This window comes from Schistocerca cancellata, chromosome 2, assembly GCF_023864275.1.
Source record: "Schistocerca cancellata isolate TAMUIC-IGC-003103 chromosome 2, iqSchCanc2.1, whole genome shotgun sequence".
Lineage (NCBI taxonomy): Eukaryota > Metazoa > Arthropoda > Insecta > Orthoptera > Acrididae > Schistocerca > Schistocerca cancellata.
The window spans coordinates 549,391,411-549,409,335 of NC_064627.1; the positions used below are offsets into that span (position 1 = coordinate 549,391,411).

A 17,925-nucleotide genomic window follows, 5' to 3' on the forward strand; every position below is an offset into this window, starting at 1 on the left:
GAGGTTCGGGCCCATAGCGTAAGCTAGTTTAAGTTAGATTAAGTAGTGTGTAGGCTTAGGGACCGATGACCTCAGCAGTTTGGTCCCATAAGACCTTAGCCCAAATTTCCTAATTTTGCTATTGACAAGCTAGATAACAAGCCTGCTTTCGTTGTCATGTACGGATAGTGAGACGCAACACTACACAGAGTCTGTATCTTGTAAGGAGACAAGCCTGCACAAACTATTTATTATTGTGAAAATGTGAGAAAAATTCGGAGCAAAATTGGCCAAAGAGGGACATCGGAAGTAAGTAATAATTTCTCATTAACGCGTTAAGTTTCCCAACTTCGTCGTGTAACAGTATGAACAGACATTAACCAGCTGTACGAGCCACTCGTAATACGCACTTTATTCAAATGTTTGCCCAGCTGGCGTGTTCGACGAGTCGGGCCCGCCGGCGCTGGTACAGGCGTTCCGGTCTGCGGTGGCGGCCATCAACATGCAGACGCGGGCAGACGCCATCCTGGGCCGCCTCGATCGCCGGCCCCTACTCGACGCCCAGGAGGTCTCCGTCAGCGCGCTCGACAGCTTCGGCACCGGCAGGAAGAGTGAGTCTTCTGCTTCTCTTGCCGGCGATAACTCCCAGCGAGCGTGCACAGAACACGCTAAGTTCGCTAAACACCTTGTTCATCTACACTGGTTACAATAACTTAAGGGGAAAAAATGGTTCAAATGGTTCTGAGCACTATGGGACTTAACTTCTGAGGTCATCAGTCCCCTAGAACTTAGAACTACTTAAACCTAACTAACCTAAGGACATCACACACATCCATGCCCGAGGGAGGATTCGAACCTGCGGCCGTAGCGGTAGCGCGATTCCAGACTGTAGCGCCTAGAACCGCTCGGCCACCCTGCCCGGCAACTTAAGGAAAGAAATAGGAGTAACATATTATTGTTGGTGGTGGTGGGGAGGGGGGGAAGAGGGGGGAGGTAGGAAGGAAAAGAAAGGGAAGGGGCTGTTAGTGTAGCTGCATCGGGACCTTTTGCGGAATCACTGTGCCGACAACCGAAATGTACGCCGGATGGAGACCGGAACCATGGCTCACCTGCTTACTACGTAGTTGCGTTAACTACTGCGCGTACTGGACACAATGTTTATCCCAATAGCATGGACTACCTCGGTAGGCCTGCCGACCGACCCAAGTTTCCACCTAGCTCCACCTATACGCTATCCCCACCCCCCGTGCTCGATACTTTGAGTTTCCCGTAAGAGGTCGAATGTGCACTGCTAGTTGAGTATTCATTGGCCATTGAGGACATGTCAGAAACGACAGACACTACGCATTCATGTAACTGATATATCTTGAAACGGGTGGAATCCACCATCTACAGTGCGGATGCACAGTTACGTTCGACCTCCTGCCGGGATCTCATAGTAGCGCCCTTGAAGGACATAGAGGGCGGCTGTGGATACGTGGCGCAGGGTGGGAATGTGGGTCGCCGAGAGGCGTACCAAGACAGTCCACGCAACTGCGCAACTCGTCGCCGTTGATTCCGCCTATAGTCCCAATGCAGCAGAGATTAATAGTCCCTTCACTTTCCTTTCCTTTCTCCCCCCTCCACCTACAATTTATAATATGTATCAAAGCTGGTGATTTCTCGTGGTGTCTGTTCTTTCATAAATGTTCTAAATCTTTTGTAGCGAATGTGAAGATAATTACTGACAGCGCATAACACAAGAAAACGTAAATTCAGGCAGGTGGTTTAAGTTAGAAGATACACAACTGGCGATTAAAATTGCTATACTATGGAGATGTTGTGCTACAGACGCGAAATTTAACCGACAGGAAGAAGATACTGTGATATGCAAATGATCAGCTTTTCAGAGCATTCACACAAGGTTGGCGCCAACATGAGGAAAGTTTCCAATCGATTTCTCATACACAAACAGCAGTTGACCGGCGTTTCCTGGTGAAACGTTGTTGTGATGCCTCGTGTAAGGAGGAGAAATGCGTACCATCACGTTCCCGACTTTGATAAAGGTCGGATTGCAGCCTATCGCAATTGCGGTCTATCGTATCGTGACATTGCTGTTCGCGTTGGTCGAGATCCAATGACTGTTAGCAGAATATGGGCTCGGTGGGTTCAGGAGTGTAATACGGAACGTCGTGCTGGCTCGTATCACTAGCAGTCGAGATGACAGGCATCTTATCCGCATGGCTGTAACGGATCGTGCAGCCACGTCTCGATCGCTTAGTCAACAGACGGGGACGTTTGCAAGACAACAACCATGGGCACGAACAGTTGGACGACGTTTGCAGCAGCATGGACTACCAGCTCGGAGACTATGGCTGCGGTTACCCTTGACGCTGCATCAAGGATAGGAGAGCATGCGATGGTGTACTCAACGACGAGCCTGGGTGCCCGAATGGCAAAACGTCATTTTTTCGGATGAATCCAGGTTCTGTTTACAGCATCATGATGGTCGCATCCGTGTTTGGCGGCATCGGGGTGAACGCACATTGGAAGCGTGTATTCGTCATCGCCATACTGGCCTATCACCCTGCGTGATGGTATGAGGTGCCATTGGTTACACGTCTCGGTCACCCCTTGGCGCACTGACGGCACTTTGAACAGTGGACGTTACATTTCAGATATGTTACGACCCGTGGCTCTACCCTTCATTCGATCCCTGCGAAACCCTACATTTCAACAGGATAATGCACGACCGCATGTTGCAGGTCATGTGCGGGCCTTTCTGGATACAGAAAATGTTCGACTGCTGCCCTGGCCAGCACATTCTCCCGATCACTCACCAATTGAAAACGTCTGCTCAATGGTGGCCGAGCAACTGTCTCCTCACAATACGCCAGTCACTATCCTTGATGTACTGTGGTATCGTGTTGAAGCTGCATGGGCAGCTGTACCTGTACACGCCATACAAGCTCTGTTTGACTCAATGTCCAGGCGTATCAAGGCCGTTATTACGGCCAGAGGTGGTTGTTCTGGGTACTGATTTCTCAGGATCTATTCACCCAAATTGCGTGAAAATGTAATCACATGTCAGTTCTAGTATAATATATTCGTCCAATGAATACCCGTTTATCATCTGCATTTCTTCTTGGTGTAGCAATTTTAATGGCCAGTAGTGTAGAATAAAGATGTGCTATAATGGTTCACCGCAAGTAGCGTTAACTGGGTACACACAAAAGAATGTATTTGGCTCATTATACGTCGGGCACTGGCGGAGCATCATTGCGATTGTGAGCAGCCTATAAAGTTAAACGAAGCCCGAGTATTTCTGAAATGGTCATGGACGCGCACTCGCAAAGCGGGAAAGGCAGCTGAAATCCTCGACCAACGTAACAATATCAACAAATGGACGGCTGCAGCCTCCCTGCGCATTGGCTGTCAGCCGTCCCAGTAAAGTAGGGCTGCTTGGACCCCTAAGTCGCGACAACACATCACCGGACACTGCCACTACCTACTAAAAACAAACAGTACACGTGGAATTCGAATCAAGATCAGTTGCCAACATGAGTAACTTAGAAGTAGATATCCTCGCGGTAGTGAAGTAACGTAAATCACTAAATAAAAGTAGGTCTCCGGCCCAGATTGTATACCAACTAGTTTCTTTTCAGACTATCCTGATGCAATAGCCGGCCGTTGTGACCGAGCGATTCTAGGCGCTTTAGTCCGGAACCGCGCTGCTGCTACGGTCGCAGGTTCGAATCCTGCCTCTGGCATGGACGTGTGTGATGTCCTTAGGTTAGTTAGGTTTAAGTAGTTCTAAGTCCGGGGGACTGATGAACTGAGATGTTAAGTCCCATAGTGCTTAGACTATTTTTGAACTGATGCAATAGGTCCATACCTCAAAGTGATATACCATCGCACGCTTGAAGAAAGATCCGTAACCAGAGGCTGGGACGTTACACGAGTCACACCAGTATGCAAGAAAGGCAATAGGAGTAACCCAATAAATTACATCAACGTCGGTATGCAGCAGGATTTTGGAACATATATTGTGTTCGAACATTATGAACTACCTTGAAGAGAACGGTCTATTGACACACAGTCAACATGAATTTAGATAACATCGTTCTTGTGGAACACAAGTATCTCTTTATTCACACGAAGTGTTGAGTGCTATTGAGAAAGGATGGCAGACCGACTCCGCATTTGGAGATTTCTAGAAGGCTTTTGATCCCGTAACTCACAAGCGACTTGTAATTAAATTGCGTGCTTGTGGAACACGATAGAGGTACTGAAGGTACCCTCCGCCACACACCGTCAGGTGGCTTGCGGAGTATGGATGTAGATGTAGATGTAGAACATCGTCACAGTTACGCGACTGGATTCGTAATTCCCTGTCAGGGAGGTCACAGTTCGCAGTAATTGACGGAATGTCATCGAGTAAAATAGAAGTGCTTTCTGGCGTTCCACAAGGTAGTGTTGTAGGCCGTCTGTTGTTCATATAAATGATTTAGGAAACACTCTGACCAGGTGTCTTAGGTTTTTTGCAGATAATGTTACGTTTATCGTCTAGTAAAGTCCAGAAGGTCAATACCAATTGCAAAACAATTTAAGTAAGATATCTGTGTGGTTCGTAAATTTTCAATTGACCCTCAATAATGAAAAGTGAGAGGTAATTCACATGAGTGCCAAAAGGAATCCGTCAGAATTCGGTTACACGATAAATAAATCAAGTATAAAGGCCGTAAATTGAACTAAATTCCTAGGAATTACAATTACGGACAATTTAAACTGGTAAGAACACGGAGAAAACGTTGGGGGGAAATCGAACCAAAGACTGCGTTTTATTGGCGAACACATATGAAGATGCAATATGTCTACCAAAGAGACTGCCTACGCTACGCTTGTCCGTCCTCTTTTGGAGTACTGCTGCGCAGTATGAAATCCTTACCAGATAGCATTAACGGAGTACATCGAGAAAGTTGAAAGAAAGGCAGCGCTTTTTGTGTTAGCGGGAAATAGGGGAGAGAGTGCCACGTACGTGATAAAGGGTTTGGGGTGGACATCATTAAAACAAAGACGTTTCTCGTTGCTGCTGTGGGACCTTATCACGAAATTTCAATCACCAACTTTTTGATCTGAATGCAAAAATATTTTGTTGACGGCGACCTACATAGGGAGAAACGATCATCATAATAAAATAAGGGAAATCAGAGTTCGCTCGGAAAGATACAGGTGTTCCTTTTCTCCGCGCGCTGTTTGAGAGTTGAATAGTAGAGAGTTAGCGTGAAGATGATTCGATGGTTCGATGAACCTCTGCCAGACACGTAAGGGTAATTCGCTGAGTAACTGTGTAGATGTAGAACTGCCGTCGGTTTTCAGTGATTAACAGCACAAAAACACGGCTCCCATACTAAGTATTTCGTGTCAGAATCCTTGCACAAAATTCTCACGGTGTACAGACAGCGCCAATTCTGAGCTACAACTCGACCTTTCGGAGATAAGCAACAACTTTTTCGTCATCAGATGGTATCGAGGCAACACGATTTTGATCTGCCCTCACGGAATAGGTACACTGCACTAGATCTTGGAACACATGAATTCCATACACTCAAAATTTTTATTTAGTCTGTTAGTAGAAACGGAAGGTAAGTTGCTGTTCTTCAACTTGTTGGACCACCGGAAGTTAGATGGAGATTGGGTCGTTGAGTCTAAAGAAACCCGACGCATACAGACATTTACGAGGAGGGAGGGGGGGGGGGGGGGGTCAGTAAGTAACGCAACACATTTTTTCTCGGCAAGTTTCGGTTGAAGAAATGCGGAATTTGTTGTGGAATATTGTGGGATATTCCCGCTTCCGAAAGTGGGGGGAGGGGGGGGGGCGTTATATGTAGCCTTAAAAATGACACCTGTAACGGAGGTGTGCTCCAAGCAGAGAGCTGTCATTGAGTTTCTTCTGGTGGAAAGCAAGAGCATTGCAAATATTAATAGGTGCCTGCAGAATGTCTACAAGGATCTTGAAGTAAACAGAAGCTCAGTGAGTCGTTGCGCAAGGCATCTGTCATCATTGCAGCAATGTCGCACAAATCTGTCCGATCTCCCGGTTGCCGGTCGTCAACAAGCAGGAGGAAAAGTTTTCTCCGAGGAAAAAGTTCTAAGCCGCACCCTCCGACCGTAAAGTCATGGTCTTCTGGGATTCAGCAGGGGTTATTCTGTTTGACATCCTCCCTTGTTTGCAACGATCAACTCTGAAGTGTATTGCGCTACCCTGGGGAAACTGAGGAAGCGACTTCAGCGTGTTCGTCGCCATAAAAGAGCAGAAGAACTTCTCCTTCTTCATAACACCGCAAGGCCTTACACAAGTCTGTGCACCCGAAAGAAGCTCAAAAAAACGTCATTGGACTGTTCTTCCCCATCCATCCTACTGCCCGGATCTTGCACCTTCCGACTTCCATATGTTTCGCCCAATGTAGGACGCACTCCGTGGAATGCAAAAGGTGGATAATAGGGAGGTTGTTGATGCAGCAACATGTCAGCTGCGACATCGACCATTAGAATGGTATCATGCGGGCATAACAAACTCTCCCAGTAAGGTGGAGTAAGGCCATTGCATTGAACGCACATTATGCTGAAATACAGGGCTTTGCAGCCAAAAAAGAGGAGAATAACATTGAAACGTCCCCTTAGAAAAATAAAGAATGAGATTGCTGGAAAACCTCTTACGTTATTTGATTTTCAAACAGCTGAGCAAAACTGAACGTACTCAGACATTTCTCTCTTTACTTATTCTGATCATCACTAAAGTGACAGACAATATTTTTAGCGCAACGCAATCTGACTTCCAATAATTCCTACAAAAGAATGGCCTTGACTAACAACAACCTATACCTTTCATGAATCACTTAAAAAAATGGCAAATGGCTCTGAGCACTATGGGACTCAACTGCTGTGGTCATAAGTCCCCTAGAACTTAGAACTACTTAAACCTAACTAACCTAAGGACAGCACACAACACCCAGCCATCACGAGGCAGAGAAAATCCCTGACCCCGCCGGGAATCGAACCCGGGAACCCGGGCGTGGGAAGCGAGAACGCTACCGCACGACCACGAGATGCAGGCATGAATCACTTACTTCACAAAAATTGTCGTTACTCGAACTACTGCAATACAGCGAGCGCCAATACTGCCAGCTAAACAAAAGATTCTAACTACTGAAGGCACTAACTATTGATAGGCATAGTTAGCAAATAAAAGATTTTGATAGAGAACAAGTAATGTATTTACCTTAATAATGTTCAAAAGTCATCATACATATATATCTATCAATTCATGACATCCATCTTTACAAATTTCCTTTTTTCTGGCAGGCACATGTCCAGATCGTCTGCTTGCAGTAACCTCTCAAAACTCTGGCATCTTTCTCTCTCCACATCCACCACTGCTGGCGGCTCACCTTCAACTGCCCAACGCTACTTGCTGTTCACATCCAACAGCCCAACACTACAATAGCGAAAATTCCAACAATGCCAACCAGCCACAGACTGCACACAGCGCAGTCAGTGATTTTCATACAGAGCGCTAGGTGGCGTTACCAAGATAAAAACCTAAACAGCCTAATTACAATATAGTGTATTGGAATCGTGAATAAAACCAACCTTGTTACAGAGAAATATGTTGCATTTCTTGTGGAATACCCCTCGCATTTAAATGAGCGCAGTTTCCAACATACAGCTCAGAAGCATTGTGTCCTGAGCACTATAATAATAGTGTCGTGTGACGAGGGCCTCCCGTCGGGTAGACCGGTCGCCTGGTGCAAGTCTTTCGATTCGACGCCACTTCGGCGACTTGCGCGTCGATGGGGATGAAATGATGATAATTAGGACAACACGACACCCAGTCCCTGAGCGGAGAAAATTTCCGACCCAGCCGGGAATCGAACCGCGGCCCTTTGGATTGACATTTTGTCGCGCTGACCACTTTTTTTTTAATTTTTCGGGACTCGAACCCGGGATCTCCTGATTACATGGCAGACGCTCTATCCATCTTTTTTTTTCTTTTATAACAGATGGTCTATCCATCTTTTTGTTTTTTTAATTGTAAATTTTGTCTCTATCAACTTTTTATTTAATATGGAAAAAGGCGTCTTTCAGTTACAACAAACAAAATTAGAATGGACATCCGTAGCAACAACAGAACAAGAGTTCCTTCTAAACTATGAAGTAGAATTTAAAATTAATAGTATGATGATAGATAATAAAGAAAGAAAAATGTAACCAAATCCCGCACGCCATTCCATGTGCGTGACTCATCTGCGAACAGATTCCACGTTCCAAATTGATAAAACATTTCGCAGTGTGTGGAGCTCCACGACGGCGGTCATCCTCTGCCCGGTACTCCCCAACTGAGAGGAGGGTTATCGAAGACACTGCGTAAATAGTTCGCAAATAGTTGTCGGTATCGGGGTGTACGCTCAAGTGTGCTATGACTGTCCTGGAGAAATTGCCAGTAATCAAGTACCATCTTTTCATCATCTCGAAAGAGGTAGTATATGGACATGCCTTTAAACCATGTGAGAGCGTGAGTCTTCGCAGGTGGGAAATAAGTATCCTCTGGACAAAGGAGGAGCCGTGGCTGAATTGTGCGAGGCGCGATACGGAGGTAGCAGGCGAGGATCTTCTGCACTAGCAGCCACACCTCTAACGCCGATCCACATGTTAAACGGTGTTCGTCAGTATCCACGAGGTGGCAATGTGGGCCAAGGGGGGAATCCGCCATCCCAATAGCGTGCAGCCTTTGTCGTGTTACAACCTTCCCGTTCACCACCTGGTACCACGCGGCTCGTACCCGCTTGGGGAGGAACGACTTCTGGACCGCTCTCCACACTGCAGGCCATAGGGTCGTAGGGCTCTTCCTCTCAATCACATTGCGAGGGATGGACCTTAGCAGCAATCTGTAAAAGTCTCTCGCCTTGGGAGTGCGAGTGTTGGGAAGGTCTGGGTGCACGTAACTATACTCAAGAATAAATGCTGAGAGGTGCGAGAGTGAGGGTGTATTGTGCGCAATCGTGACAGGTGGCAGAAGAGACGCCGGCAGCAATTCCTCTAACAGACGTCCCGTAAGAGAAGCATCTTTGTGGGTCCACAGTTTCATCATTGTGCACAAGTATAACGCTGTAGCTCTCGCTCGTACATTTATAAGTCCCAGTCCGCCATCACGCGGAGGGAGGGTGAGTGTTTCGTAGCGGACTTTGAATAGGTGTCCGGCGGTAAGGTAATATCCAAACGCTGCTTGCAGTCTGTGTGCCATCGCTGTCGATATCGGTAGGACCTGAGCCATGTGGATCATCTTAGTCGCCACGTGAAGGTTGAGGTATTCCACACGCTGTAGGAGGTCCATCCGTCGAAGTAGGTTCCGGCGAACCTCTGTGCGTATTGCCTGTAGTAATCGTGCATAGTTCATGGCAGCCGTGCGGCGCACATCCTGTGTAAATGTAATGCCCAAGAACCGGATCTTGTTGACTAGTGGGAGTGGGGCTAAGGCGTCCTCCTGTAGACCTCTCCCAATGGGCATCGCTGCCGACTTGGCCACATTCATGAGGCTGCCCGCTGCCAACCCGTAGCGATTGATCCATTGTATCACCGAGCATACCTCGTCACCAGATCGGACAAGTAACAGAAGGTCATCAGCATATATTCTGCAGTGAAATGTGTGATCCCTCAGTGACATGCCCGAGAGTCTGTTTTTCAACCCTCCGACAAGTGCTTCGAGTGGGCATCCTTGGCGACCTGCAATCCGTCCATTCACCAGTACACCGGATACAGCTCCACGGAAAAGGCGCTGAAAGATGTCAAGAAAGGCAGGCGGGAAGCCCATGCGGGCCATAACGGACAGAAGGAGCTTGTGGTGAACTCTGTCGAAGGCGTGGTCGAAATCAATGGAGATCAGAGCAGCTCGTAGGCTACAGGATGTGGCGAAGGCTATTAAATCCCTGCATTCACTGGTTGCCGTTTGCATGTTGGTCACTCCGCCCTGTGTCGTTTGCTCCATGGAGAGGAATAGGGGCATAACCTTCTTTATGCGGCTGGCGAGTAGTCGGGCGAAGATTTTATAGTCCTAGTTGAGCATTGTAATTGGCGTGTAGTCCTCGACCGTCCGACCTCTGGAAGGCTTGTGTATCGGTATGAGGAAACCTTCCACGAATTCAGGTGGCACGTGGAAACCGGGGGTCATCAGTTTTTGGTACATGGTGATCCATCGGGGCATCATTAGATCGCAGAAAGTCCGATAAAACTGAGTGGCAGTCCGTCTGTCCCGGGAGATTTGTTGAGTGCTCCCTTGTTAAGCGCGTCCTCGATGTCGTCCCGTGTAAGTCCAGCTAACAGCGTCGCCGCTGCTGCATTGTCGAGGGTGTGCGACTCTTGTTGAAGTATGTCGTGCTGGTCCGCTTCCTCTGTATTCACCTCATCGTAAAACCGGCGATAGTGATCTGCAAAGGCTTCTGTAACCCCCGCCTGAGTCATTACGACCCTACCACCTGGCAATATGAGATCCGTGATCAGCTGCTGTCGGCGTCGGCGGCTGTCGAGCACGATGTGATGCATAGAGGGGTTTTCTCCTTCCGCGCGGTCTTGACGTCGCGATCGCACGACGACCCCCTCCAAACGTTTCCTCGTAAGAGACAATATTTTACCCTTAATTCGGCGGCTTTCCATTTGTCGGTTTGGAGATGGTGGTTGGCTGGCGAGTTCGCGGAGCATCGTGTAATAAAAGTCCAATGTGTGACGATGCCACGCTGCGATATCTTTTCCGAACTGTGTTAGCACACGCCGAAACGCTGGTTTTGCACATTCCACCCACCATGCTAGAGTCGAAGGGTATCGGGGAAGACGACGTTCGCAATGCTTCCATGTGTTGGCGATAATCTGACGGCATTCCGGGGCTTGAAGATGTGCCACATTCAGCTTCCAGGGTCCTCGGCTGTGCCATATCCGCTGCTGCTGTCGAGTGAGTGTGCATATGAAAGCGCTATGATCGGAGAAGGCAAGCGGCCAACGTTCGGCATCCAAGACTCCTGGCGCTAGAGCTCGAGAGACATAAATACGGTCTAGGTGACTGGCTGAGTGATTAGTAAGATATGTCGGCCCGAGACGGTCACCGTGCACTGTCTCCCACGTGTCGGTGAGAAGCATATCTCGAACCAGGAGCCGAAGTTCTTGACAAGTCGAGAAATGTGGGACTTGGTCTTTGGGGTGGAGCACACAGTTAAAGTCGCCGCCGAAGATATATTGATCGAAGCGACTGATAAAGAGGGGGGCGATATCCTCCGAGTAGAACAGCGATCGTTCGCGGCGTTGGTCAGTTCCTGATGGAGCGTAAATGTTATTGATGCGCGTGCCCAGTGCTGTGATCGCCAGCCCCCTTCCTGACGGAAGGTAAGTCACTTCTTCGATGGCAATTCCGTCGCGCGCTAGTATTGCCGTACCGCTGCCATTTCGGTCCGGCGGTGACACATATGTCCCAAAACCGTAGAAAACGGGGAGGGCCGCTATATAAACTTCTTGCAACAGGGCAATGTCAACATCCGAAGAACGAAGCGTCTCACGCAGCAACTAGATCTTCACTGCCGTTCGTATCGTGTTGAGGTTAAGTGTGGCGATACGATAAACTTGTTGCCGAAACGCAGATGCTAAGTTATCCATTAAGACTGGAATTACCTACGACGCTTCTGACTATATTGATACCTCCGCATCCCCCCAAACCTCGCCTGCAGTCCTTTCTAGAGAGCCGGCGCCAATGGCGTGGGCCCCGTTGCCGTAACTTGTATGGTGCCGTCGTCGATGTGGTCATCCGCCCACGTCGGGGAACTCAAAGCAAGATCGGCTTCCCTAGCTTCCTCAGGACACGGCATGGGTGCTTGCACTCCAGAAGGTGGTGGGCAGCATCTGTCCTGCATATCGGCCTCCGATTTTGCCACTGTAGATACGTGTGGTTTGTCCTCAGTTCCGTTCGGTGGTGCCACACTGCAGCAAATGGCGGCTGCCTCTGTGGTAGCGTCGTCATTGAAGGTAGAGTCGTCGTCCTCTGGAGGCTGTGTCGCATCCCGTTCGGAATTTGCTCTGCGCCTCCGCTTCCGTCGCTTCGGAGAGCGTTGCTTCCTGGTGTGTCCTTCTGTGTCAGACGATGGCAAAGATTCACGACGTTCCGGCACAAAGGCAGCCGTAGGCACAATAAGCGAGTCTACGGCCATGCTATCGTCATGTATCTTGTTATCCGTCGACGGGGGCGGCGGCATCGGAGTTGAATCCGTAGCTTATGGAACCGGTGTGTCGTCATCGCCCTGCATTGGAGGATGGAACCGCGACCCAACAGTGGATGTCGTCTGTCGTGGTGAAGTGGTAGCTGTCGTGAGGGCTGCTGCATAAGTCAAGGGAAGCAGCGTCGGCTGCGATGGCGGGTCCGCGTCAGCCGGCGGCAGTTGAGTGATTCGACGTTGGATACATTCTGATCTGAGGTGTCCCTCCTTCCCACAACCAGAGCAGGTCTTCGGTTGACCATCGTAGATGACGATGGCACGGCAGCCACTGATATTCAGATAGGAAGGTACATGTCTTTTAAGGTCTATTCGGACCTGGCGGACTCCGTTCAGCACAGGATATGTCTGGAATTGCGTCCATTTTTCCGCAATATGATCATGCACCGTGCCGTAGGGGCGCAGCGCTGTCACGACGTCCTCCGCCGGTAGTTCGAAAGGAAGTTCGAAAAGTCTGATCGTGCGAAGTCCCATGCCAGAATAATCGACGTGTACAGTCCCCACATTGCCATCAGCATGGCAGAAACGGAGGCCCTGTTTCGTTTCCCGAAGGACCCGTTCACATGTTGCGTCGTTGATGATCTTGACATATACGATACTACTCACAATTGACAAGTGAATGCCGAGAATGTCGCTCGCCGGGATTTTAACTTCTTCTCGTAGAAATCGTTCGACTTCGAGTGCTTTGGGCCGTGCAAATTCGTTGCGGAACGTAAATTTGAGCGTCGATTTTCTGTATTGGTGCGCCATAATGATCTATATGCTGAGTACGGCACGCGCGAAACGGCCGAGTACGATGTAGACAACACGAGAGCTCGCTCCGCGGCAGGAACACAAACAGCGCGTCCTCAACGCAGCACAGCCAAAGGCCAACTTCCGCCACTCAGCTACCGGGGGCGAACTCCTAAGTATTTTGTTATACAGAGCGTAGACAATTTTGGATCGCGGTCGCCTGGACTGACTTAAAACGCACTGATAACCTGTTCAGGAGAAACGGATACAAACCACGTCAAATAAGAGGTGCATTCACTGGAAAATGTAAGTGTAAATACATCCAGACAGCGGAAGAAGATAAACCCACAGCACTGCTTCCATTCTGCGAAGCTACCTCTAGCAAGATTGGGCGCTTATTAGGTAAATATGGTGTTAGACCAGTACTGCAACCTCCGCGGAACATTAAGGACTTGCTACGACCGGTCAAAGGCAGTGTTGATCAGAAATTGCCTTTTGTCAACAAAGTGCTATGTGAAAATAGCGGAAATTATGTTGAGCGTATAATCCTCAGCGTAGCCGAGCGCTACACTGAACATATATGACGCATCTAACATAAAAATCTTGAAAAATCGGCGATAGCGCAACGCAGCTTTACGGTAGGGCAAAAGATAAACTGTCAGAAAATGAAGATCCTGTCCCAGGCATCGATTTACTGGGCCTTTGTAATAAAGAAAAGAAGCAGTAGAAATGCGCATCTGGAGTGACCACTTCAACAGTGACGGAGGTAAGCCATAGTGGTACCTGAAGACTATCTCATGACACGAAGTGTATTCAAAGAAATAAAACCTATAAACGCAATTCTTAAGGTGACAGGTGATGTTAGGGATGGTCACCGTTCCCCTTCCGCTCTCAATCGCGGCCCTATTTCTCGCATTTGCGCATGCGAATTCCGTCCTTCAGGTAAAGATTAATGACAAACTTGCATGCTATTTTAAAGGAGGCAGATTTTCGCGCTGGAAGACAATCACCTCCTGAAGAAGAAGATGGTGCTTATCTCAGAAAGCTCGAGTTTTAACGCAGTTTGATGCGGTAGGTACACCGGGAAGATTCTGTACACTACTACCACATGAATGTCGTTGAATCGCAGTAGGTTACCAATTACCAGCGTGTCATGTAATTCACGAATAGTTTTCCATATACCGCTTCTTTTCCATCGTCTACCAGAGATATTACAAGGCCAGTAAAATCTTAGAAGATGTGCCTGAGGCAGTAGTACTTCAATACACAGAAGCTTCAACGCCTGCTCCCTCCTCAGCTAAATTAATCAACACTTTGAGGAACACCAAGCAGCAATACACCCACAAGGATTTTAATGATTTTCACATCGGCCGTGGAAACCTATATATTTATGGGTTGCGTCATTCCTTCTATGAGATCCACAGGAAAGGAATGATACTCTTCATGTAGATCTGCTCTCAACCTGATATTGATCTGGAGAGGAGCACTGCAAACAGCAACAGGCTCCGGAATGTGTATCAATATTCGAATCAACCCTCCCGAGTACTGAATTCGTCGCTGTTAAAGTCATTCCTCCAAGCCCAAGGTCTGAGACCTGTGAGATCTAGTGACCCATCTTCTATTATGAAACCTTTATTTAATGCACCAGCGTACTGACTTGCAAGACGATAGATCTGTGCAGCGAAAGGCATGAAACTTGTGCTTCTACAATTCAGTAGCTCGAATGGTCTTATTAATTTCACCGTCGGATGTGCAGGCAGTTAGATGATCGAATCAGGAAACTTAGAGACATATGAGAAACTCCCCCTTCCCTCCACCCCCCACCCTCACCCCCCACCCCCAACCGATTGTGAAAAACCGACTTCACAAGTCTAAATTGTAAGTACCGGGTGATCAAAAAGTCAGCGTAAATTTGAAAACTTAATAAACAACGGAATAATGTAGATAGAGAGGTAAAAATTGACACACATGCTTGGAATGACATGGGGTTTTATTAGAACAAAAAAAGTTCACAAAATGTCCGACAGATGGCGCTAGACAGCAAAACGTCAGTGACTGCGCATGACAATCTTCTATAAAAGGATGCGCCAGCAGTCGCAGCATGTTGACGTTACCTGAAAAGGCGCTTTTAGTGAAGCTGTATTATCAGAATGGGGAATGTGCTAGTTCGGCATTACGATACTATCGCCATAGGAAGGGGATTCGAACGGGTAAAGGTCCGTTGACAAATGCAGTTGTGGCGAGAATGATTTCGAAGTTCAAAGCCACGGGTTGTTTAGACGATAAACCCCGTAGTGGCAGTCAGAGCACAAGGCGTAATGCTGCTGAGACAGTTCAGGAAGAAATTGAGACTGTAGCGGGTTCGTCTATGCACGGGGAAGTCAGCGCTCGTGCAGTCGCACGTCGCACCGGCTTCCCATACACTACTGTTTGGTTGGCACTGAGGCGTACCCTCCGATGATATCCGTACAAAATCCATCGGCATCATGAACTGTTACCTGGCGATTTAGTGAAGCGGAGGACATTTGAGGTGTGGGCGTTTCAAAAGATGGCGGAAGATAACGATTGGTTGAGTAACGTGTTGTGGACCGACGAAGCGCATTTCACGCTCCGAGGGTCTGCCAACGCCCACAACTGCAGGATCTGGGCTACCGAATATCCTAGAACTGTCAAGGAAACCCCATTGCACGACGGGAAAGTCAAGGTATGGGTAGGATTTACCACATCTACCGTTATCGGGCCTTTTTTCTTCGAGGAAATGCGTATTTCTGGTTTTGTAACTGCTACCGTGACGGGCGAGAGGTACGCCGATATGTTACAGAATCGCGTCATCCCCAGCCTGGCTGATAAACACCTGCTGTAACGTACGATGTTCATGCAGGATGGCGCTCCACCCCATATTGCTAGACGCTTGAAAGATCTCTTGCGGGCGTCGTTTGGTGATGATCGTGTGCTCAGCCGCCACTTTCGTCATGCTTGGCTTCCCAGATCCCCAAACCTCAGTCCGTGCGATTATTGGCTTTGGGGTTACCTGAAGTCGCAAGTGTATCATGATCGACCGACATCTCTAGGGATGCTGAAAGACAACATCCGACGCCAATGTCTCACCATAACTCCGGACATGCTTTACAGTGCTGTTCACAACATTATTCCTCAACTACAGCTATTGTTGAGGAATGATGGTGGACATATTGAGCATTTCTTGTAAAGAAAATCATCTTTGCTTTGTCTTACTTTGTTATGCTAATTATTGCTATTCTGATCAGATGAAGCGCCATCTGTCGGACATTTTTTGAACGTTCGTATTTTTTTTTATTCTAATAAAACCCCATGTCATTACAAGCATGTGTGTCAATTTGTACCTCTCTATCTACATTATTCCGTGATTTATTCAATTTTCAAATTTATACTGACTTTTTGATCAACCGGTACAATAAAATATTGTACATACAACGGAGGAAAACCTCAGATCTTCTAAAACGTATTTAGAATACAATACTGTCACCAGCTTGAGAAACGTGTGGAACGCAGCGGAATAATCGCACAAAGCTACCAATAAATCCACGTGCGGTAATTTCAACGTAAGATAAATCTACGCCAAAACTGCAAAAAGTGAGGTTTAAAAACTGTACCGTTGTAACTGAAACGCCTTCAAATCATTCAAAAACAGTCAAAACGCTTTATGTGCTCGTTAATATAGTCAAGATCACGGACTGTGATAGACATTATAGATCGTACAAGCAGAATAATTACAATTGTTCTCTTGTAGCAACGCCTGGCTCAGTCTAGTCTTCAGTCTAATGGTCTTCTTATTTCTCAGGAAACGCATCATGTACTGTCCGCTTCAGTAACATTATACACATCAGCAAACCAACGCTGACTTTTCTTACAGCCCCGTAGATGAAACACGATGCAGATTTTGCGCAAAGGGACAACTGACATAGCAACAAAATCCATCAAAGGACACGTGTTCCCGTACAAGCAGCTGTATTCTGTATTTACAGAACTCAAGAAACTAGGAGACACAATGGATCATTTTCCAAAAAGCTGTGCCACCGTCTCCGCACCATACAAACATCCGAAAGTGTTTACGTTAACACTAATGAACCCACACGGCTGATCGCGTGTCGAGTGCACACAACCACATACGCAAAGAATTGTTTCGATTACCAGTTGTCTTAGTATATGATTTATAGCTGTGGGGATTCCTAAGTAGAAAGTTTGCATTCTTCCATTTCCACCGACTTTGTGACAGATAGTTAACCCACTCAGCTAGAGAGCATCACTCCAAGTCTGATCGAGATGAGTTGGCGAGAAAAGAACTGACACCTTGACGTCTATCATATAATGCATGTAAGTCTCTTGGAAGCAAAGATCGATACAAATACAGCGTGACCTACGGAAAAATGAATGGTTTCAAAATGAACAGTATTATGTTGTTTTCAAGAAAAAAAAACATTTTTAAACACTACTGGCCATTAAAATTTCTACACCACGGAGATGACGTGCTACAGACGCGAAATTTAACCGACAGGAAGAAGATGCTGTCATATGCAAATGATTAGCTTTTCAGAGGATTCACACCAGGTTGGCGCCGGTAGCGACACCTACAACGTGCTCACATGAGGAAAGTTTCCAACCGATTTCTCATACACAAACAGCAGTTGACCGGCGTTGCCAGGTGAAACGTTGTTGTGATGCCTCGTGTAAGGAGGAGAAATGCGTACCATCACGTTTCCGACTTTGATAAAGGTCGGATTGTAGGCTATCGCGACTGCGGTTTATCGTATCGCGACATAGCTGCACGCGTTGGTCGAGATCCAATGACTGTTAGCAAGATATGGAATCGGTGGGTTCAGGAGGGTAATACGGAACGCCGTGCTGTATCCCAACGGCATCGTATCACTAGCAGTCGAGATGACAGGCA

At 47.5% G+C, this 17,925-nt stretch overlaps 1 protein-coding gene across 1 annotated transcript in view; it reads left to right on the top strand.

Annotated features, from left to right (window-relative positions):
- The first annotated feature begins 423 nt into the window (after nt 1-423).
- The window catches only part of LOC126162133 (glutamate receptor ionotropic, kainate 2-like), a 179,665-nt gene continuing 162,163 nt past the window's right edge, over nt 424-17,925 (top strand). The window contains exon 1 of the mRNA XM_049918427.1: nt 424-590. Coding sequence (XP_049774384.1) covers nt 482-590 — 109 coding nt within the window. The 5' untranslated portion in view covers nt 424-481. The remainder of the gene's footprint in view (nt 591-17,925) is intronic.